Source organism: Lynx rufus, unplaced genomic scaffold (genome assembly GCF_022079265.1).
Source record: "Lynx rufus isolate CCGP_SWC_20201006 ecotype Redwood Valley unplaced genomic scaffold, mLynRuf1.p SCAF_2, whole genome shotgun sequence".
Lineage (NCBI taxonomy): Eukaryota > Metazoa > Chordata > Mammalia > Carnivora > Felidae > Lynx > Lynx rufus.
Window position 1 is genome coordinate 169,301,734 of NW_025814834.1, and position 23,188 is coordinate 169,324,921.

General features: G+C 41.8%; 1 protein-coding gene across 1 annotated transcript in view; it reads right to left on the reverse strand.

Moving 5' to 3' along the window:
- Positions 1–23,188, reverse strand: part of CACHD1 (cache domain containing 1) — a 211,788-nt gene that overhangs the window by 33,839 nt on the left and 154,761 nt on the right. The window contains exons 6-12 of the mRNA XM_047085076.1: positions 21,546–21,690; positions 20,440–20,656; positions 13,272–13,421; positions 8,685–8,918; positions 3,857–4,006; positions 2,848–2,971; positions 1,920–2,037 (exon numbers count right to left, since the gene is read on the reverse strand). Of these exons, the coding sequence (XP_046941032.1) occupies positions 1,920–2,037; positions 2,848–2,971; positions 3,857–4,006; positions 8,685–8,918; positions 13,272–13,421; positions 20,440–20,656; positions 21,546–21,690 (1,138 nt within the window). The remainder of the gene's footprint in view (positions 1–1,919; positions 2,038–2,847; positions 2,972–3,856; positions 4,007–8,684; positions 8,919–13,271; positions 13,422–20,439; positions 20,657–21,545; positions 21,691–23,188) is intronic.

Consider the following 23,188-nt stretch of genomic DNA (forward strand, 5'->3'; position numbering starts at 1 on the left):
CCCAGCACGGGACTGGAACTCATGAACTGCGAGTTCATGACCTGAGCCAAGGTTGGATGCTTAACTGACTGAGCTATCCAGGTGCCCCATAACTTACCCTTTCTGATGTGAAAATTAAGCCATTCATTCTTATTTACAAATGATGTAACAATAAGGGCATGTGACGCAATCATTCTCAAAAAAAAAATCCTGAAAATGAGCTAAGAGAATTTCAAAATACTTTGACTATCCTGAACTGTGTATTATCAAACAGTAAAATACCAGAAGAGGGGCCTGGGTGGCTTAGTCAGTTAAGCATCCGACTTCGGCTCAGGTCATGATCTCACAGTTCAAGGGTTCGAGCCCCACATCGGGCTCTATGCTGACAGCTCAGAGCTGGGAGCCTGCTTCATATTCTGTCTCCCTCTCTCTCTGCCCCTGTCCCTGCTCACGCTCTGTCTCTCTCTCTCTCTCTCTCTCTCTCTCTCTCTCTCTCTCAAAAATTAACACTAAAACAAAAAAACAAAAAGCCAGTAGAATCAGGCTTGCAAACTGCAAGTTTCTCAAAAGATTTCATTTATTATTTTGTTTGCTTTTACTTCCGTCATAGAAATCAATGTTGCTACAATGATCCTTTAAGAACAGAACAAGAAGGTCAGAGGACAGTCCTGTCTAAAGGCATGTTAGCTACTTCCAATTCCTGTCATTCCTATACCAGACAGAGACACTGGGTCAGGCTGTCTGCATCCACCACTGGGCTGGATGCTCTATGAGGGCAGAGAGAGGAGCATTCCTCTATTTCCTTCTTAGCTCACAGTTAGATAGTCAGTAAGTCATTCTTAAAGAGATGAATATGTAGATCCATTTAGAGTCAATGGGTTAAACACCAGATATGGCCATGTAAGGGAATTAAAGGTGGTTAAAAAAATGAAAGTCCACTCTACTTTTGGCCAACTGCAATGTCAAGAACCCCATAACAGCATTGATTCTCTGCTGGGAAGAGGTAGTAAAGGGCAGTGACAAGAGTACTGTGGGCACTGTGTGCTTGAACCCCTGACTGAGGGCCTGCTATCTGAATGAAGCTAGTCAAAGGAAGCTGAAGTGGGGGACACAGGCGATCACTTCACTGTCCATCTGCTGGTGGTGAACATGAATAATCCAGATTCTAATCCGAAAGTTTCTTTGCCTTGGAAAATGTCAGTAGAGGGCATTTATGCTTTCATATCTTTTCTTTTCTAAGTTTATTTACTTATTTTGAGTGAGAGAGAGCATGCACAGGATGGGCAGAGAGAGAGAATCCCAAGCAGGATCCACAATGCCAGTGCAATGAGCCCCATATGGGGCTCGAACCCACAAACCCATGACATCATGACCTAAGCCGAAATCAAGAGTCAGATGTTTAACCGACTGCGTCGCCTATATGCCCCTCATATCTCTTTTTCAACTCCTAACTTCCACAACCTGAGTTTAAAATGATTAAACACACACACACACACACACACACCCCACAAAACAACCTCACTGGATATAATCTAAATGTATATTGATGGACTTATTTAAAGAAATTTGGTCCATCAATTCAACATTACACTACACAGCCACTAAACGTGCATGCACATGCCCAGATATAGATGCCTGTACGTGAACATTTTCTGGAAGCTGATCAAAGTGGTGACTTCTGGGGGAATGGTAGGTCAAGGGCAGGAGAGAGGGAAGGGCAAAGTTTACTTTTTACTTTATATCCTTTTGTACGGTTTGACTCATTCAACATGAAAAATGATCGTTTTTACAAACAAAAAAGAGGACACCTGTGGAATCTCCTCTTTTTCCAACCCCTTTAAAATTGGTGAGTAACATTATGGGATCTAAGTTCCCTGGAGTTGCTGCATCAGTAGCAATGTAGCCCCCAGTTCCCCTGCCAAGACGTCCTGTTAACTCACCATCTTCCAGGCGTAGCTGACATTGTAGGCCTCCTTTCCGGTGGCTCGCAGCTTGTTTATGTGCCAGGACAGGGATGAGTTCACAGGGACGGTGATTATCTGGCTGCCCAGAGGGAGGCTGTGTTGGCAACAGAATGAAATACTTCAGGCAAAAGATAAAATTAAGCTCTTAATTAAAGGCAGAGAAGAAGCTGTGAGTCAATGACCACCTCCTGATTTTGAAAAGCAATGAAGCTCATCACTTTGGAAAGAGATAATGTGAAATTTTCAACTTTGTAAAAGCATGATGTCAGCTCAGCACTAAAAATATTCCTTATGCTCTACCCCTGCCATCCCCCCTCCCATTCTAATTCTTTCCAGAGACAAACTGGTCTCGAATCACTCAGTCATTAATTTACAGCCAATGAGCACAAAGACCCGTTTCTCTATAGGTTACCATCTGCCAAAATAATGTATCACGGTTGGAAAAAATCCAATCTGTTCTTTATTTCAAAAGAAAATGTTGTATATGATTGTGCTGTCAATGGAATGGATGCTGCTTTGCCAAGCTATTTTTTGGCATGCTCTAAAGCTGGTCCTCAACTTAACCTTCTATTTTACCGTTTTTTTTTTCATTTTAGTACAATTGGGAGTTTTTTTTTAAATGAGATAACATATCTGATTTTATAAATTAATGGCAATGTGAACAAAGAATCTGATTTACAAGACATTTTCCCTAATAGTTTTAAGAGACTATCTGTTGTTCTACAAAGTTTTACCTACTATTCTTATGAAAAATTCATGGAGGATACTTTTAATAACATTAATTTTTATACTTGTTTTATATCCTATAACACACACTCGTATTGGACCTCAAAAGGTCCTTTTTTTTTAGGGAAAAAAACAAAAAACAAAAAAACAACTACTATAACTTTCACCTTTTCCTTACCTTAGGATATTCTGCCGAACCAGCTCAAATTTGGGGATATTTTCGTAATGAATGATGTCAGTATGAAGTGGGGGTTCTGAGAGTAAATATGGCCTGGTGAGAGATGGGTGCATAAGTGTATACCCTGAAATAAAAAAACAAAGACATGAGCTATGGGAAACATGCTGGAAGAAGTGCTGATTCTAATATAAGTGCCTATCACACATCTGAAATGTGGGATACCCCGGGATGACTGCCAATACTCAACATCTCAGTGTGTAACTGGCCAGTCCAATAGAAATGGAACTTGTTTTACATGTTCTTGCGTAAAACTTGAAGTGTAGAAAGATGCCTTAAGTTATGGAACAAGAGTCTAATCGAGAATATCTTGGAGGTACTAGTCACTGGGTTTTTGTTTTTATAAAGATGTTCTATCAGGGCGCCTGGGTGGCTCAGTCGGTTGAGCGTCCGACTTCGGCCCAGGTCACGATCTCGCGGTCCGGGAGTTCGAGTCCCGCGTCGGGCTCTGGGCTGATGGCTCGGAGCCTGGAGCCTGCTTCCGATTCTGTATCTCCCTCTCTCTCTGCCCCTCCCCCGTTCATGCTCTGTCTCTCTCTGTCTCACAAATAAATAAATGTTAAAAAAATAAATAAAAAAAAAATAAAGATGTTCTATCACCTAAACCTTAACACCAGTGAATTTAAAGATAAGGATACAGAAAAAATCCAAAGGATCACATTCTATGTGTTACTCAGTCCTGGAGTCTAATTTCCTGATGTTTTAAATAACTGTTACCTACTCCTCAGTGCAATATAGAAACAAATGTGTGTCATTTTCAGGTTCATTCTGCCATGTTTATGGTGTTCCAGAAAGAATTTGTTCCACTGCAAATGAGCAGTTCTAGTCACACTAGTTTTCTGTAAATACTATGATTTTCCTACTTTGTTAGTATCAGAATATCTACAGATTATTTTCTTCAGGTTACAAAAAACAAATCATTCTTCCCTCTGATTAATTTTTAGCAGATTACCTTTGTCATCTATGAGAAAAGTATAGGAAGCCAAAGAATCTTGGTAATACGTCACGTCTTCGAGGATGTAAGCCAGGTTCACGTCCACACCTACAATTCCCAGAAGTAGGTTTCCAAAATAACAGGGTTTACTCACAGTCATTATCAAACCTATGGTTTAAAAACAAAACAAATCCAAGGGATAGCAAAGAATGTACCAAACAAAGACTGGAGTTGTGTGCTAGTGAATCCCAAAGGCTAATATCTGCCCTCTAGCATCTTCTCATCTTTTTTTTTTTTTTTTTTTTTTTTTTTTCAACGTTTATTTATTTTTGGGACAGAGAGAGACAGAGCATGAATGGGGGAGGGGCAGAGAGAGAGGGAGACACAGAATCGGAAACAGCCTCCAGGCTCTGAGCCATCAGCCCAGAGCCTGACGCGGGGCTCGAACTCACAGACCACGAGATCGTGACCTGGCTGAAGTCGGACGCTTAACCGACTGCGCCACCCAGGCGCCCCATAGCATCTTCTCATCTTTAAGTGACCTGTGTGATCCAGTACCCAACCACTGCCTCCACAGATGGCATAAGTGAGCAAGACTTCAGGGGAAAGAGTCTTCTGTGGGGTTCAGACACCCCAAGTTAATTTCAGAGGCAATTTGTACATTTCCCATTATTTCCTCACCTGACCAGCCATTCCAGATCAGTGCAAATTATCAGCAGCACTTACTACATCATTCTATTTCCTCAAGTGGGGAAGATTCAACTGAATGTGAAAGACCACTAGCCAAGGAACTGAAAAATGTGGGTTCTAGCCTAGCTGTGCCCCTTCTGCATTTTCCATATGACATCGGACATAACTTCTCTGGGTCCCGCTTTCCACATCTGCTTAAGTGACACAGTGGTAACTGCTTTACTGATTTTTAGGGATTGTTAGACGAAAAGAGGTTACAAAAGAATGCTTATAAGGTACTTTATTTCATTAATATAACCTATCAAAAGACAAGAAAATGAGGTGAAAAACCTTAGAAAGATACAGAATCTAGTAAGATCTGCCCACTGAGAACTCTGAGCAGCTAAAGAAGACAGTGGGTTTCCAAAGTAATGTATTTCTAGTCGTTCGGGTTAGGAGCTCCTCTACTGTTATGTAAAGGGCTAGACAGTCAGTATTTTAGGCTTTGTGGGCCATAAGTTCTCTGTTGCATATTCTGTATTTATTTTTTTTAAAAAGTTTTGAGGGCACCTGGGTGGCTCAATTAAGTATCTGACTCTTGATTTCAGCTCAGGTGATGATCTAACAGTTTGTGAGTTTGAGCCCCATGTTGGGCTCCAAAACAGCATTGGGATTCTCTTTCTCTCTGCCCTTCCCCCACTCTCTCACTCAAAATAACAAACTTAAAAAAAGCTTTAGGGGTGCTTGGGTGGCTCAGTAAGCTGAGTGTCTGACTCTGGCTCAGGTCATGATCTCGCGGTTTGTGAGTTCGAGCCCCACATCAGCCTTGGAGCCTGGAGCCTACTTCAGATTCCATGTCTCTCTCTCTCTCTCTGCTCCTCCCTCACTCATGCTCTTTAATTATAAAAGTCATTCGCAGCTCCAGGCCATATAAAAGCAACAGGATAATCAGGAAAGGGAAAAGCAGTGTTGGGGGTCAGCGCGTGACCCTGAGCATTAGAACAGCCAGGAGAGCTCCTCCCAGCTCTCCTACTGAGCTGGGTTAAGTGGCGCCACCTCTGTTCATGTGTTGGAGACAAAATGATCTCTAGCACCCCTAGCAGTTCTACAATCCTATGGTTCCAAGTAAAACTCAAAACAAAAAGACGCACAGTTTCTCTCCATCTTACTCTTGTATTTTCCTGCACTTAATGGCAAGTTCATGCCTTAGCAGCACATCAAAAAACTATTCTTCTATAAACACCCAGGAAAGGGAATTGGATACTTCAAGTCTTCTACAAAGAATAGACTCCCACATATAGAAACCCGTGTGAGGCCCCTCAAAGTATTAGTGACTTACTTGTGGTCGCAAAGGCCAATTAAATGCATCACGTGGTAGGAGGAAGGGCACACAACACTGAAAAATGTGAGAAGTTGTGCCCAGACGTAAGATAAGTAAGTTCTGGGGATGTAATATATAGCATGGTGACTCTAGTTAACAATGTTGTATTGTAGATTTGAAAGTTGCTAAGAGAATAGATCTTTGAAGTTCTCACTACAAGAAAAAAAAGTCTTAACTATGTGGGGTGATGAATGTTAACTAAGCTTATTACAGTGGTCATTTCACAATATATACACACACCAAATCATTTTGTTGTACACCTAAAATGAATGCAATGTTATATGTCAATTATAAATCAATAAAACAGGAAAAAAGAAAAGTTATGCACTATTATAATTTCCAAAGCAGTCAACAGAAGGTTTTAGCAATGTATCTTTTTTTTTTTTTTTTTTTTTTTGGGACAGAGAGAGACAGAGCATGAACGGGGGAGGGGCAGAGAGAGAGGGAGACACAGAATCGGAAACAGGCTCCAGGCTCTGAGCCATCAGCCCAGAGCCCAACGCGGGGCTCGAACTCCCGGACCGCGAGATCGTGACCTGGCTGAAGTCAGATGCTTAACCGACTGCGCCACCCAGTTTAGCAATGTATCTTAAGGAGATTTTTTGCTTAGGGATCCCTGGACAAAGGGGTTATAAATGATGGGAGCAGTGCATGAGGGCTAGCATGGAGACACAGGTCATAACCTGCACGCCAGGCTCCCCTGGGCTTGTGTCTAAGATTAAAGGCATCTTCATAGAGCAGCAAAGTGCAACAAATATTCTGAGACCATACGCTCACTTCAGAATTCTATCCTCCTCTGGCTATGTTGAGAGCAAGCCTGAAAAAAGAAACACCATCTTACTTTTCAATTATCATCTCGGACAGAAGACTCTTCATCCCATTGTGGCAAATAAAGTATGCTAAGCTCTCGCTATACTTAATGAAATCCCCAAATGCCCTCTCTACTTTAACCTAAAGTACATAGATTTACTTGTTAAAAGAAATATGTCCAGTAACCGATATTTTAATCTGTGGAGGTTTTGAATTAGAGCCAAGTAAACATGGGATTTCCTAGGCTCAGCATCCCTATGTTGTGGAGTTAGCAGAGATGTCACCCAATAATTCTAGGGACTGAAAATATAAACACGAAAGGCACGCTCTAGGAGGGGAATGCTACAGACCAGTAACCCAGTCACTGAAACCCACGGTAGAGGATTCAGAAAACAGGCCCTGAGGACTAAATTTTGGGAAGCATCAGCCAGCACAGAACCAAAGAACTGCCCACAATTTGATTTACAGCCTTTGCATAGCTCTCTGGGTTGTACAGGTAAATTTTAGGAAGGGTCTTACTCTGCCTGATATCACTAACGGTCAAAGGATTTGACTGCATAAACCTCCGTGCTTGTACAGGACTCGGTTTCCACATTTGTCTTTGTTCCTCTGACACAGTATTAAGATGATTCATCGATCTGTCTTTCTCTTATCAGACTTACATGCTTGCTGAGGGTGGGATGTGTGCCTTACCCATCACTGCCTGACACAAGGCTTGGCCGGCACTCAATACTGTGGGTTAGATGCATCAAAAGTCATTTGCATTTAAAACTTGACATTTCCCTATAAAAGGAAATAACTTTATCTAAAGGTGGGAGTTTCTATATCTACATATCTGTGGGCCCTGCCAGAAAGAGGAAGGATTAAAAAAAAAAAAACACAAAAAAACCTGACGTATAGCAGAGGCTACTACATTTCTTCCTTATAGAAAAAACATGTTTACCTAATTTCTAGAAAACATACTCTATTGGCCTGTTACTTTTTATACGTGGGTTTTCTCTAGATGTATTTGTGAGAGTTATTGGAACGTAAAAATAAGATCTCATGTGGTCATGGTGTTTGGCTAGTCATTAGATTCTTCTTCCATCCTCTGTCAGAGAAGAAAGGGGGACAGGTGGGGGAAAGGATAATATGCAGAAGGAATGAAAAAGGTTGTACTTTTAATGAGCATATACTGTCGGCTAGGCGTTATTCTAAGTGCTTCACATATATTAGTGCATGTAATCCTCACAACAGCCTTGACGGAAATATTTTTCCCATTTCGTAGACCAAGAAAGTTAATCATGTGAAGGTTAAACACTTTACCTAATATCACACTGTGGGTAACTTGGGACATCACGATGATGACAATGATAATGGTAATAATAACAAAAGTAAAATAATAAAGTGACAAGAGCAGTAATTATTACTGAGAGGTACGCCAGGCACCAATAAATCTTCTACTCCTAAGAACCTGAAAGATTTATTATGTGCAAGACATTATTACATTTTTAACAGGTGACCAAATGGAATTAATGAGATTAAATAAATTGTCAAGGACAACAACTTAAGGGGTGGAGTGGGCCTAAAATCCTCCAATGCCAAACCTGTCTTTGTTTGACTATACCATGTTGCTTTACCTCTCAGGCTAAGTCCTGAACACATCTGAGATTTACCACCTGCTATGCAAAGTTACTCTTTTGTTCCAACTCAACATACTGGGGAATCCTCAGTAATCCTCCCCAATAGATCCATTATGCTGACTGAGGCTAGGGCAATGTGGAAAAAGTAGGGCTGGGATTTCTGTTTAAAATACAGTGCTACCAGACTGATGGAAGAGACCTACACCACCCTCTGACCAGAGAAAGGGAGGACCACTCCCTTGCCTGTCCAGACCTTCTAATGCTCACAGACGGGTGTTGGGTGACATTTCAAAGTGATTGTTTTGGTGGACCCACGTCTGTTTCTTTTCCCCTTCCTTTAGTAGGACGTTGTCCCCAGACTCACCATCTCCCATCTCATCAGAGAAGGGAAGGCTAAAGACAGCTTCATCAATCATCCGGTTGGGAAGGTTGGTATAGAATCTGCCAACTGTGGTCTCTAGGTTACTCAGCTGGTTCAGCACCATCATGCTCCCTTTAATCACAGGCAACGCTGTCCGGTCCAGCACACCATACTTCCCGGAGTTCTGCTCAGCCAGATCTCTCAGAAAAGCTAGCTCTTTCAAACCAGTCACCCCATCTGAAACGGAAAGCCAAAGGTAGGCAGTGTAAACCAAAATGGTGTATAGCCATACAATAACCTTGCCATTTAGATTTAAGAAGGGCATGGATGAAATCTTGCCATGTCTAAGAGGTCTTGCAGAGACAACAGACCCAGGACACTGTTACCAACTCTTGCTGAGGAACAAAGCATGAGGCAGCCAAGAGGGCAAAGGGATTCTTCAAAAGGCAGCTATGAGAAGCACATGAGTAAATAAAGGAGCCCATTTGGCTTGATGTTTTCCCCTAAAAGTTTAAGCTTTATGCATTTAATAGTTGAAAACAAAAGTAATGATTAACAAGTCGGCATTTAAATAGTAGATAAAGCTTAAGAGTTTTAAAGGATAGTGATATACCATTTCATTTCTTACCTCTTTGCCTATTAAACACTTGCCAAAGTCTCATGCAACTCAATGGAAGCATTATGGACTGCATTTAGTGATGCCTCCAAACCCGGTGTCTTTAAGCTCATTTTAATTACAAATGTTTTCATGCTTGATACTGTTAGGACAGTACTGGATTTGATTTATTGAATGTATATTTTGTACATCGAGAGGGTTTTAAAAATTTTGTAAAAGATTTAGACATACTGGGATGTACTGTTCTTTAACATCTGTAATCTATAGCATAAAAATAAATTTAATAAGCCTTTTTAAAAAAAATTTGGTTTGCTATTGTTGTTGGAACATAGTCAAAAGGATTAGTAACTGATCCCATATGGATGCCATTGTAAACAAATTCAAATGATTTCAGTCACTACTGAGATTCAACCAATGAGTCTTAAAAAGGCTTTGCCTCATGTTCAGCTATTTCATCTTAAACAACAACAACAACAGCTGAAAAGTTCATGGTTCATCTGTCTTCTGTGACTTTATCACTTCTAACTAAAGAGTATGTATACTTCTAGCCTTGAAGTCCATTTCTAAAATCACACAAGGATCTAACGGATATAATTTTTCTTAACACATTGTATTTAAATAACTTGGAGTTTGTTCTACTCGAGCAACAAGACTAAAAAGGCAGAAGCAAATTATTGTTATCTTTCCTTGACATCAAGTTGAGATAGGGGAGATGAGAGGTACGCTCCAAAGAGAAAAAATAATACGAAAGGCATGATTAATCCCTGGCCTTACATCCTTGAGAAGCTCACAGAAATGAATGATAAAAGGAGACAAAGGCAAAAAATACATTTCCTTTCTTTGTCATGTACTGTTTGACTCAAACATAAAAGCAAAGTAACAAACAGGAGCATCTACTAGGCAAAAAAGAACAGTGTGAGCTGGAAGGTGATCCAAGTTTGGGTATTATATGTACTACATCATGAAATGAGAAGCAAAGGTAGCAGTAGAGTGACAGACTGGTAGGTATGGAGGATGGTTCTATCACCAACAATGGCCATCCTGGAGACTATATTTCCCAGAATCCTTTTCCTGTATGTTTCTAGGTTAAAGGTGGCCCAAAAGTGAAGTGTTGCTGATTGGAGAGGTGGAACAGACACAGAGGGACCAGAATGTTGCAGTTTGTTGTAACCTTCCCTGATCTGCATTCAGTTCCCTTTCTCAGCTGCAGGCTAGCTTGCTCAACAAGGGCAACCCTAGGTTCAGTCCAGATGCTTCACTGAGAACTCACAGGGGTAAAGCAGCCACGGAGGGCCAACAACCTCTCATAGGCTTCTATGCAGACCTCCCAAGTGATCTTTGATGTTCCTAGCTTTCAGACATCCCCACAAGCTCCAACCTATTCACCCACGCCAGGGCTGGTTACTAAACGCTGAGTTGTCCATTTCTCTTTCTGGATCTTTACTTTTCCAGGTTTCCCCTTAATTGCATATACTTTAATTCTGATGATAAATTCATTTTACCAAAATTCTCATAGTGGCTCTGCTTCCCTATCTGAAGCCTGACTGGTAGAGGAAGGGCATGTGTCAATCTTAATGAACAAAGCTCAGAGATGGGATTTGGAGAGACGGAAACCTGGCAGTGATGATGTTGTGTCCAGTTAGATTACAGGGAGAAAAAAGAAGAGTTGAGATTGATTAGAGGGAAGTAACCAGAGGTTTTTAAAGAGTGGGATTATCAGGGGTATAGCAGGTGCACAAAATACTCTAGTGGGAAGATTTAGCACCACTGAAGACCAGGGTGATAGCGAGGAAGCTTCTTTACTCAGTATCTGCCTGGGCAGACCTTCGAATCTAATGGAAAATAAGTGATCACTTCCTTGTAAGTTTTCTTACCATTGCATTTAATTCATCTGCCTTGTCTGTCGTCTTTCTCAAGAAGTCACAAGCTTCTTGAGGACAGGCACTTTGTACAATACATCTCCAAAACCTCAGTGCACTATGTTATACATTGTAGGCCCAACCACCTTTATTCTCTTCCCTTCTTCTGTCTCTTCCTTCCTCGCATGAGTCAAAGAAGCTAAACCATAGGAAAAAAGAGTAAATGGCACCCAGAGATAACACTGAAAGATATGTGTCCCAGGCAAAAACAGGCCATCCTTGCCCACCTCGGCAGTGCCCAGCCCTGTGCCTGATGCTCAAAATACATAGAAAACTAAGACACGGCTCATGGCTGAGCAGCTCATTCTTCTGGAAAGTGGAAGGAGACAGGTGAGCATATCATTCAGCGTAATGGACAACACGTTTAACAGAAGCAAGCACAACACTCTGGCGACAAGGAATACTGAAATACTGAACAGAGAGCTGACCCTGAGCCAGAGTGAGACAGAGGCTCCTTGGCCTTTGAGCTATAACAAGCCAGAAAAAAAATTACACAAACTTTAATTTACTCCTACAACTGGCTTTGAGGACCTGTTATTTATCAGGTACCTGTGTCGGGAACTTTTAACACATTGTATCTTGTTTATTTATTATCACAGCACCTCTAGGCAGATCTTATTATTTTCATTTTACAGATATAACTGAAGCCTAAAAAGATTAAGTAACTTGCCATACGCCACCAGCTAATAAATGGAGACCGGAACTCAGAACCTTTAGGCCTCACACCCTGAGTTCTTCCATGTAGAGTCCACAAAATATCTGGGAAGGAATCATGCTCACCCACACAGATTCCTGCATTCTGCCTAGGAGGGTCTGAATAAAAATCTGCGGGCACTGCCTGGGAATCTGCATTTAAACAGTAACCTCCAAGTAATCCTTAGCATGTTATTTTTTTTTTTTAATTTTTTTTTCAACGTTTATTTATTTTTGGGACAGAGAGAGACAGAGCATGAACAGGGGAGGGGCAGAGAGAGAGGGAGACACAGAATCGGAAACAGGCTCCAGGCTCCGAGCCATCAGCCCAGAGCCCGACGCGGGGCTCGAACTCACAGACCGTGAGATCGTGACCTGGCTGAAGTCGGACGCTTAACCGACTGCGCCACCCAGGCGCCCCAATCCTTAGCATGTTAAAATGAGAACCACTGTCCCTAAAGCCACGTGGTTCTGCATGGAAATCTGGAAATGGATGGGAGGGATGAAAGACCATATGGGTCAAGACATGGCTTTGCGAATATGGTCGCCATGAACACTGAGGGTAAGGGGTCTGGAGAAGATACTCTGGGGGAAGGGTAATATGCATTAACAGGTGAAGAGACAGGACAGAGCAGAAAAGTTAGAAAACTGGGCTGAACTCAGACTGGAGGACGCGTTGGAGAGAAGGAAAAATATTATCTCCTCAGATTGGCCGATTTATGAAACCCTTTCACATACTGATCTAATAGCAACAAAATCAACCTTCATGAGTACCTGGAAAGTGACACTCTCCAGGTGTTTACTGTACATTAGAGCTAATCTTCCCAACAACCCTGTCACGTAGCTAATTCTTATCTCCATTATATAGTTAAGGAAGCTGAGGTGGAGAAAGTAGCAGAAGAGGCTGTAGGTGGGGATTCTGCAGGGAAACGTGATACTCACTGACTTGGTTATAGAGATGAATCTAGGTCAGTATTTTGGCTTCCTGAAGCTTAAATCAATGAGCTCAGTTAATAACCTCCACGCAGTATCAAAATCCAAGAATATGAAGGAGAACTGAAAAAAATGGAGCTATACAGAATCATTTGCAAGCCCACATAACTGGACAAGGTTCAGAAAGGAGCAGCTGGTTGGAGAGAGCGCTGAAGAGAGAGAGGGACATCCTAACACATGCCCTGAATACCAACGTTAGGGAGAGAAAGGCTTGTGCAGGAAGCTGCTTAGCTGTCTCTCCTCATACCCTTCATCAAAGTGCACGCTGTTAGGGCTCTTTTTTACTTTTTTTTTTTTTTTTTTTTTTGAAAGCAGCATGCACTTAGAGATAACTTTCATCTGAAAGAAAAATCTCGGAATACTACCTACCATTCATGAGGGCATAGGTGAGAATCATTACAGAGTTGTTTAGAAAGCTATTTTCTTCATTGATGACGCGGAGAGTTGCCTTTTTATCTTCTTCCGAAGAGTCCTTTGATGTGATGCCAGCTGACAGGTAAATTATGACCATGTCTGTATCTAAACAAAAACATACAAATTGAATGTTACGTTGGATTCTAGCTAAAGGCAGCAGTTCTGTTTCTTTTTCATTTCCTTTGGACTTTCCCACCTCAAGGACCTGCCTGGCTGGGTATTCAGCCTCCTTCCCTGCCTCTGCTTCCCTTCCATCCTGCCCTTTGTGGGCCAGGAGGCCTCATTTACCCAGTGTCAGCTGAAGAGAAGTTCCCAATAAATTTACCAGATAGATAAAAGGTGATTTCCTTCAGGCATTCATGGTGTGGTAATTTAGCCATCCCAGATGGAGATCTCTCTTGCCTTCTGAAACAGAGGATATATCCTTTCCTCAGTGACTCAGGGGCTTTACCAGGAACAAACAATTTAGGGGTGATGAGGCTTTAAAATGGATGGTAGTTCTTCCACAGGCTCTTAAAATGTAAGGTTATTTGCCCCTACACTAAGTAGCTCCAGAAAACATTTTTGTTTTTATTTTTATTTTATTTTTTAAAGTTTATTTTATTTTTTTGAGACAGAGAAAGCGCAATTTGGGGAGGGGTAGAGAGACAGACAGAGGTGGGGAGAGAGGGAATCCCGAGCAGGCTCCACACTGTCAGCGTAGAGCACAATCTGGGGCGTGAACCCACGTGATCTGAGCTGAAACCAAGAGTTGGAGGCTTAACTGACTGAGCCACCCAAGCGCCCCAAAACATTTTTGTTTTTTAAAACTTATCAGCGTACCTCCCCCGTTCGTGCTCTGTCTCTCGCTGTCACAAAAATAAATAAACATTGAAAAAAAAAATTTAAAAAAAAAAAACAAAAAAAAACGGGGCGCCTGGGTGGCGCAGTCGGTTAAGCGTCCGACTTCAGCCAGGTCACGATCTCGCGATCCGTGAGTTCGAGCCCCGCGTCGGGCTCTGGGCTGATGGCTCAGAGCCTGGAGCCTGTTTCCGATTCTGTGTCTCCCTCTCTCTGCCCCTCCCCCGTTCGTGCTCTGTCTCTCGCTGTCACAAAAATAAATAAGCATTGAAAAAAAAAATTTAAATAAAACTTATCAGCATAGAAGAGCAGTAAAAACATCAAGATGAGAGCCAGTAAAAACATTTCACCTGTGTTGAAATCCTAGCTCTGTAACTTATAAGTTGTGCCTGGGTAATTTTAGGCAGATTTTCTAACCTCTCTACACTCGCTCTCTTAACCTGTCTACAAAATGGGGATAATGACAGTACTTTCCTTGCAGGATTGTTGTGAGGACTAACTGGTTAATTCAAGAGACGAGCGAACCAAAGGCTGATGGCAAACAGAGTAAAAGAGAAAGAAAACACCCTCCTCCCCCAAACAAAACCCTCCTATCAGTCTGAAGCAGCACCTATCACTCAAGATTAAATTACTTCCCAACTAGGGCTTGTGGGTAGAATGATTGAGGAGGTCATTTTAACTCAGTGTGAAGAATTTCCTTCAAGTGGATTTACTACAAAATAAAAGTAGTGAATTTCCTACCACTGGAGATAAGTAAACAGAGGCTGAATACTGAATGGAGGGAGGGAATTAAGTGAGCTGGACTTCACAGTTTTTCCAATCTAAGATTCTTTGGCTCACTATACATTTTTTTTTAAACGTTTATTTATTTTTGAGACAGAGAGAGACAGAGCACGAACGGGGGAGGGTCAGAGAGAGAGGGAGACACAGAATCTGAAACAGGCTCCAGGCTCTGAGCCGTCAGCCCAGAGCCCAACGTGGGGCTCGAACTCACGGACTGTGAGATCATAACCTGAGCCGAAGTCAGACGCTTAACCGACTGAGCCACCCAGGCGCCCCGGCTCACTATACATTTTTATTGAGACATCCTATGTGGGAGTTTACCTTTCTATTGAGAAATAAATATTTATATAGTATGTCATATGCTTATTTCTTCAGGTCCTTATTCTTGTCATTTAAGTGAGGTTACTTTATAGGTACTGTGGTAGGCAACCTCCAAGTTGGTCTGCCAGTGATCCTATTTCCTGATAGCCATACCCTCGTGTAACTGTCTCCCTCTGAGTGTGGGCTGCATTTCAAGACTTGCTTCTTGGGAACAGAATGCAGGAGAGGTAATGGGGGTGGGGAGGTATTAAGAAATCGATTCGGTTACAAAAAGCCAGTGGCTTCCACTGTGCAGGCTCTCTCACTCTGAGTCAGACACTATGCTATGGGCCATAGCATATGGCTCATAGAAGCCTCGTTAGAAGCCAGGCACCGAGGCCCTCAGAATTGAGTCCCTCCAGCAACCACGTGAATGAACTTGGAAGCTGGCCCTTCCCAAGTTGAACTCTGAGATGATATCAACTCTGGCCAACAGTGTGACTAACCTCATGAGACATCTTAAGCCAGAGGCACCCAACTATGATGTATCTAGATTCCTGACCTACAAACACTGAGATAGTAAATGTTTAATGTTTTTTAAGTGACTGAGTGTTGGGGGAATTTGTTACCCAGCAATAGGTAATGAATACAGTTAGTTACCCTTTTAAAAAATTATCCTAACAATCATGAGGATACAAAGATTAGGTTTCCTTCAGTTTATAGATTTCCATCTTAAACTTGGAAGCATTCTTTTTTTTTAAATATTTAAATCTTTTAAAGATTTAAAAATCTTTATTTTTAAGAGAGAGAGAGAGAGAGAGAGACAGAGGGAGGGAGGGAGGGAGGGAGAGAAAGAACAAGCAGGGGAGGGGCAGAGAGAGAGGGAGACACAGAATCGGAAGCAGGCTTCAGGCTCTGAGATGTCAGCACAGAGCCCAATGCGGGGCTCAAACTCACAGACCGTGAGATCACGACCTGAGACCAAGTCAGATGCTTAACTGACAGAGCCACCCAAGCGCTCCGCATTCTTTATTATACAGAATTGAATAATTAATGTTGTATCAATGTTGTACATTGAACTGAACGGAGTTTAATAAAACTGACTCAAAGAAGTAAATGCAATCTAAGTTGTTGTCTCTTATTTACTACCAAAACTTAATACACAAACAAGTGTATTATGATTGTTGAATGATTCTCTAATACTAACTGCAAGTTAAGAAAAAATTAATGTTTATTTATTTTTGAGAGACAGAGCGAGACAGAGCATGAGAGGGGAGGGGCAGAGAGAGAGAGGGAGACACAGAATCTAAAGCAGGCTACAGGCTCTGAGCTGTCAGCACAGAGCCCGATGTGGGGCTTGAACCCACCCAGGCACCCCACTAACTGCAAATTTAATTGTACTATTTACTCATCAGAAATTAAGAAGTGAAGGCTGACACACACACACAAAAATCTCTAAGCTTAGAAATATCCATCTTAAACTTGATGTCAATTATTTTTCCAATGATGTAAATACTGTCCTATGAAATACTGTTAGTCCCCAAACTTCTCACTTAAACTTAAGACTGGAAAAAAAATGCTACTTGATTCCCTAGTTGGGGGAGTATAGATATACCATGAGGCTGATCTGAAGTATGAGGCAAACAAACCATCACCCCACGGCAAAGGTACCATATGTGATAAATGCCTGGACACACGTAAGACGGACCTAAAAGAGAACTCTCTGAGTTTCTTTCTTAGTTAGCTTTATGACTCTAGATAAAATATGCTGTCACTGAGAGCTGGTGTTAAGGCACAGGCCCACATTTGGAAAGCCAGAAGGCCAGCAGCCTGCAGCCCCTCCTTTAGTAGTCAAGTATTTTTCCTTCCCATTCCAACAGTAAGACATCCACCCTATAAACATCCTCATTGTCTCTGCCCAGCCTCTCTCCTAGTCCTATCCTTTTTAGATATCGGATCTGCCAAATTTGATATATTATGTTTTTACTTATTTGGATATTCCTTCCCTAGGCACTCAGAGGAATTAAACCTTATAATTAGTAATGTCATGGATGAGTAATTATAAAGGCTTGGGGCGGAGCAAAGACATAGCATGTGCCTGGAAGAAAACACAATAGCTTCCATTTGACAAGTCCCTGTCCAAGCCTTGATACAAGCATGTGTTGAGGTCAATATCGAAGAGGAAAGAGCAACTCAAATTAGGACTTTGCCCAAGCCATTGGATTCCCCACTCCTACCTCACCATTGTATTCCTTCTGCTACAAAATGACCTACGAACCAATCCCACCCTCAACAGGCAACCCAAATATGTCGATGGTATCAGTTACAGATTTGCCATGGGACTGAAAAAAAGCCAGCAATGGGTAAAAGTTTTGGATGTTCTGATTAGTGCAGAACAAATTGGTACAAAGCCACCATGATTTATGGCAGATAGCCTGTGTTCATATAGCTACTCACCTGGGGCAGATACTTTATTATCATGCACAGACTAATCCTTACAACAATCTTACAGGGTAGGTCTTACTCATTAGAACTCCCCCCCACCCTGGGGCTTTAAAACAGTATTAGGCATTCAGCAGAAGCTAAATAATTATCTAGGAAGCAGAAGAGAAGTAATGAGATAGAGTGCGAGCTCCTAAGATGAGTACATCCCTCCCTATGCTGTAGCCAAGTCTATAAAGTGTAGTCCTCAGCCATCTAGGCTTGAGGTCAACTTAGATGTTTGAGGTGTCTGCTCTAGTTTAGCCAGAGCTAGAAGTCCTATGGGAAACTGAATACCATAATAACCACGGGTAATATTCATTTAATATTTATGATGGAATCCTCGATCTTATTATCACCCTCAGTTTGCAGAAGAGGAAATTAGGCCTGGAGAGATCAAATAATTTACACGAGTTCGCAAGTTTATAAAAATTTCAGAGTAGGAATTTGAACTCACATTGGTTAAAGTCCAAAACCCACATACTTAACCACTATGCTAAATTGCTTGAAAACACCTCAAATCTCTCCCTAATGATCTGGACAATGCTAATTTCTGATGTGTTTCCTTATGCAGTTCACTCTGAGTTCTTTTTCCTCTCAACTGCCAGTAGAAGCTGTCAAGTGAATGCCCGTGAGCAAAAATTTAGGAACATCTTACTTGGCTTAAAAAGGACTCCAGTGAGTATTTAAGTAACAGTGCCATCAAAATTCCTCCAAGGCTGTGATGGTCACTCTTCTTGCCATGTTTTTGTTTGCCAACATTAAGAAAAACCAAAAAACCCAGAGGAGAAATGCCTCCCATTAAAGCAGCCTTCTGTTAATGTGTAGTGCAGGGAAGTTTGTAAGAAGAGGTTTAATGAGGTCTCAGTTTTAAAGCTGAAACAAATGTCAACATTTGAAAACCAAGGGGGTTCACATAAAAATCCAGATTTCTGGCTTCTCTTAAAATAGGAGATCTGGCAACCCTGGGCAGGCCCTCCTACGTGGCAATCACAGGCTGCATAGAAAAACAGCTGCCTTCTCCATGGGCCATGTGCCCTCTAGTTTACCATGCTCCCCAAAATGATCCTCATTAACTTACTTTGGGCTCCCTTGACTCACAATCACTGCCAGGCCACAGCCAAACATTTCTCTCCATTATTTGAATACCGTAATAATAAAAAATGGACTTAAACTCTGAACATGGCTTAACGACTGGAAATCAAGTAGAAAAGTCTGGTGAGGAGTGTGGATAGGTAAACAGCAGCTGATAAATGGCATTGACCAACTAGCCAATCTGTCTTGAATACTTGGGAGTCAACCTTGTTCCACTGGCCTTACTGAATTGTGGGGAACTTTACTCTCAGCCGTCCTGTAATATTGGTCTGTGGCTAGTTGATGCTTGACAGGACTGGTAGGCAAAATTCTAAGATGATCCCAATGGCCCACACCCTCACTTCTGTGATTGTACTACATATAGTACATCCATCCAAAGATGGAGAGATTTTGCAGATGTAATTGAGGTTTCTAATAAGTTAATCACAAGGGAGAGCAAACGGATTAATTCAAAAGGAGATGGGTCTGATTAGAACAAATAAGCCCTTTAAAAGAGGGTCCAAGCCGTCCCTGAAGTCAGGGGCTCAAAGAAGAGACACTCTCCAGCTGGCTTTGAAGAAACAAGTACATGGGAGTTTTACAGTTGCAAGGAAATGAATTCTGCCAACAGCTGAGCTTGGAAGAAGACTCCAAACTTCAGAGGAGACCACAGACCTAGGTGATGTCTAGACTGAGTCTTGTGCAACCCTAAATAAATCCTTTCAACTAGAACGCAGGTAAGCCATGTCTGAACTCCTGACCCACGGAATGATCTGTGTGATAATAAACGTACATTGTTTTAAGCTGTTATTAAATTCGTGGTAATTTGTTATATACAAACATAAACCAAATATGGCATCCACCATCATTAGTTGTAATAATTCCAGTAGCCTCCACCTTTTAAGGGACCACCAGGTGCCAGTTACTATGCTTTGCATTTCTCAATACTATCTTAGTTTTAATGCAGACATACGGAACAACTTGAAAATATATTCTTTAAGTTTATCTCAATAGGATATATTCATTAAAAAAAATCCAACAAATACATATTAGAATATAAAAGGGAAAATGACATAAGATTCCTTTCAGTAGTTTCAAAGCATGTGTCTTATTTCAAATATCTTTTCCTTCAGTTTAGCATGCATCCTAATTCCAGATTTTCTTTAATACATGAAAATTAAATTAGAGTGCCTTTGTACATTTGAAGGGCCGTGCTCATCTAAATGACAGCTGGTTACAAGAAGGAAGGATCAAGGCAAGAATCCTGCAGCCTGTTTACGTGCACATGCGCACAAGCAGACATCCACTCTTAAGTCCACGAGAGGCAAGGCTGACAATTAGCATTAAAAAGGACGTGGATATTCCCCTGGGAAATAAATGGGGCTGTGTTCTTAATAAAGGGGCAGGAAGAAGAGACTCTGTGAAGGAAGAAATCGTGCAGGCTGAGTACCTTTGATTGGAAAAGATGAGAAAACTGAATTAAGATCTTAGTCCTAGATGACGAATAGGACAACACATGAAAATTTTATCCCAGGTCGGTTTTTTAAAAATCCCTCTCGACACATCTGTGTGATCAATTTACAATGTATTCCTATCGACATCCTTGATCTGTTAGTTTCTAAGTCCTCTGAGAGAGCACACTTACTCGCTTGGAACTTTGTGTTATTGTTTGTGCTTCGAATCAGCTGAAATGCCTTTTGAAATCCCACTGCATGCTGGGTAGGACTGTCCAAAGACTTGACGCTGCTGACGAAGGTGGACATTTTCCTTTTTGTCTCACTGGTGGCTGGAGACAGGAACGTCTTATAGCACTGGTCGAGTGAGCACGTCCTGACCGTGTCGGCCACAGTCAGCACAGAAATCTGGAGGACAGAAAAAGAAATCTTGTTATCTTATCATTTGAAAGTTTTTGTTTGTTTCTTTGTTTTTTTTCTTAATTCTGGAAAAGCCCAAGAACTGAGAAGGCCTACAGAACAGTTTCTGAGAGTTTAAAAAATAAATGTTTGGAGGCATAAATCTATCCAATTTGAAAAGGATTAGTTAAGGATTGGTAACGGGGAGGGACTCTAGAGTTTGTTTTTTTGTTGATTTGTTTGTTTCAGGATGAAGTCAGCAGTATGGTGTTCTTCTATAACATTAAGAATAACTGTTGCATGCAGGGAAAAATCTTAGCAAGTACTAACCATCTTGGTTTTCCAATTGGAGGTGGGGGTGAGGGTAAAGCCACAGAGTGTTTTAAGCAACTAGATTAGTCAGTAAAACCTTAGGAGCTGAAAAAGTCAAAATGATGAAGCACAAAACGTCCACACGCAACAGATTATCATTAGCTATAAACACACCTGTCTCTGAGGTATCCTAGAGATTAGGACACCTCTAGAAGCCTTCCCTTATCCCACACTTCTCATAAATGTTGAGATAAAGTTCAGCCATCCACCAGCATCAAGCCCTTGTCCCTTTCCCCCCCTCAGCACACAACTTCCAGTGTGAAAGTCACAGCTTATTGGAAATCTTACCAGAAGCCATGAAGGAAGAAGCACAAGACTTGGCTTGGTGGGGGCGATTGTAAAAGAGATTTGGAAACCAGAGTTGGTAGCTGCTTGCTCAAACAAGAATAAAAACCAAACCAACTCTCTTTTCCCAAAGTCATTTTAAATATGGATTTAAAAATATAGACCATAAAACATAAAGTACTTTTTGAAAGGCATTGAAGGAAGATTCAGTTGCCACAGGGGTCACTGGGGTAATGGTCACCTTATCATGTTCATCGATGGCGCTGAGGATGACCCGGGCAGCATCCTTGGCGATCTGAAGCTGGGTGTCCGTGACAGAAGCCCCATGGTCCAGGATCACTACTATGTGCTTTGACTGTGGCCGGACCGTGGAGACGTAGATAGGTCTAGAAGGGGGAGAAGCTCTCTGGGGTCAGTCCTGGTTTAGGTAAAAAGACCTCAACCTACACAGCTGTGAACACTACAGATGTGCAGGCATTTGATGTCCATGTGTTTTTCCAGGGATGGCACAAGGATGGAGAGATCAGCTGGCAAGGAGAAATGGTATTGGTGCACTGAAACACTACCTTGAGACAATAGTAAACATAGAACAGGGACTGGTAACTTAGGTCTTCCAAAGATTAAAGCAACTGGGAGGAGATCTTAAGAAGCAAATTCAGTTGGTGGAGCATGTGACTCTTGATCTTGGGGTTGTGGGTTCAAAGCCCACAATTGGGTATAGAGATTACATAAAAAATAAACTTGAAAAAAAGGGGGGGCAGCAAATACTTTGGGGGGCTGGCCTTTTCAACATACTTGAAAGGCAATGCTCTCAGCTGTGTGTGGTGATACTGCTCAAGGTTACCCAATAGTCAGCTACAGAAAATGGAACTGGTGGCCCTTCGGGCTGCAGAGACCGTCCAAGAGGGAGAGGACGGTCCACTCGCCCGTGCCACGTCCTCCTCTGCAGACGTACAGAGTGGGGCTGTGCTAAAAGTGAGGCAGACTGGGATCTGTGAGCACACTGGGCAGCCTTCAATAGCAGGTTTGGTTTGTCTCCACCAGACAAAGCTAACCACTTAAGAGGGCCCTTTCCTTTCTGTACTAAAGCAATTCACACAGGTCAGCCACCAAAAGGCCCCTTATCTGAGCATTTAAAACCATGCCATCAAATTTGTCCAAGCCTGTGATAACAGCTCTCCTTGCCAGGTTTTTGTTTGCCAACATTAAGAAAAGGGGGTGGAGGGGGTGGAGGGAGGGTGGGGAAGGTCCAAAGGAGAAATGCCTCCCATCAAAAGCAGGCTTTGGCTAATGTGCAGTACAGGAAGGCTTGTGAGAGAGGTTTAATGAGGTCTCTATTCACAGTTTTAAAGCTGGAACAAATTAGGGGGAGCTTAAGAAAGCAAGTCAGCCTCAAGAGAATTGTTTAGTGACACCCCTAAAACCTAGATTTTTCCATGAAATGTCAGACGCCAGTTGAGTCACAAAAGCCTGGGCACAAATTAAGAAATATAGGCAAAGTTCAAAAAAAAAAAAAAAAAAAAGAATCTTTCAAAATCTGGCCAAGTTTACACTTTTGTTCTCAAGCCAAACGTCCTACATTAACCCTGAAGTACCACTGTACTTTCACTAGTCAGTAACATTAAGTCAGTAGGGAAACGGAATAAAAGAATCCAGAAAAGATGGCTACAGAAATGAAAGAGAAACCAGAAAGGAAGCAAATCTGAGTATCCCAACACGGACAACCATGTCAAATACTGAACTCTGCACGTCTTCCAGGCAAGGTGAGTGAATTAAAAAAACAAGAAACAAAAAACAAAAACAAAAACAAACCTAGCATATCTCCTTTCCAACTCAACCCATATGAAATGAAAAGCGGAATGTGTTCACACTGTCACAATAAGT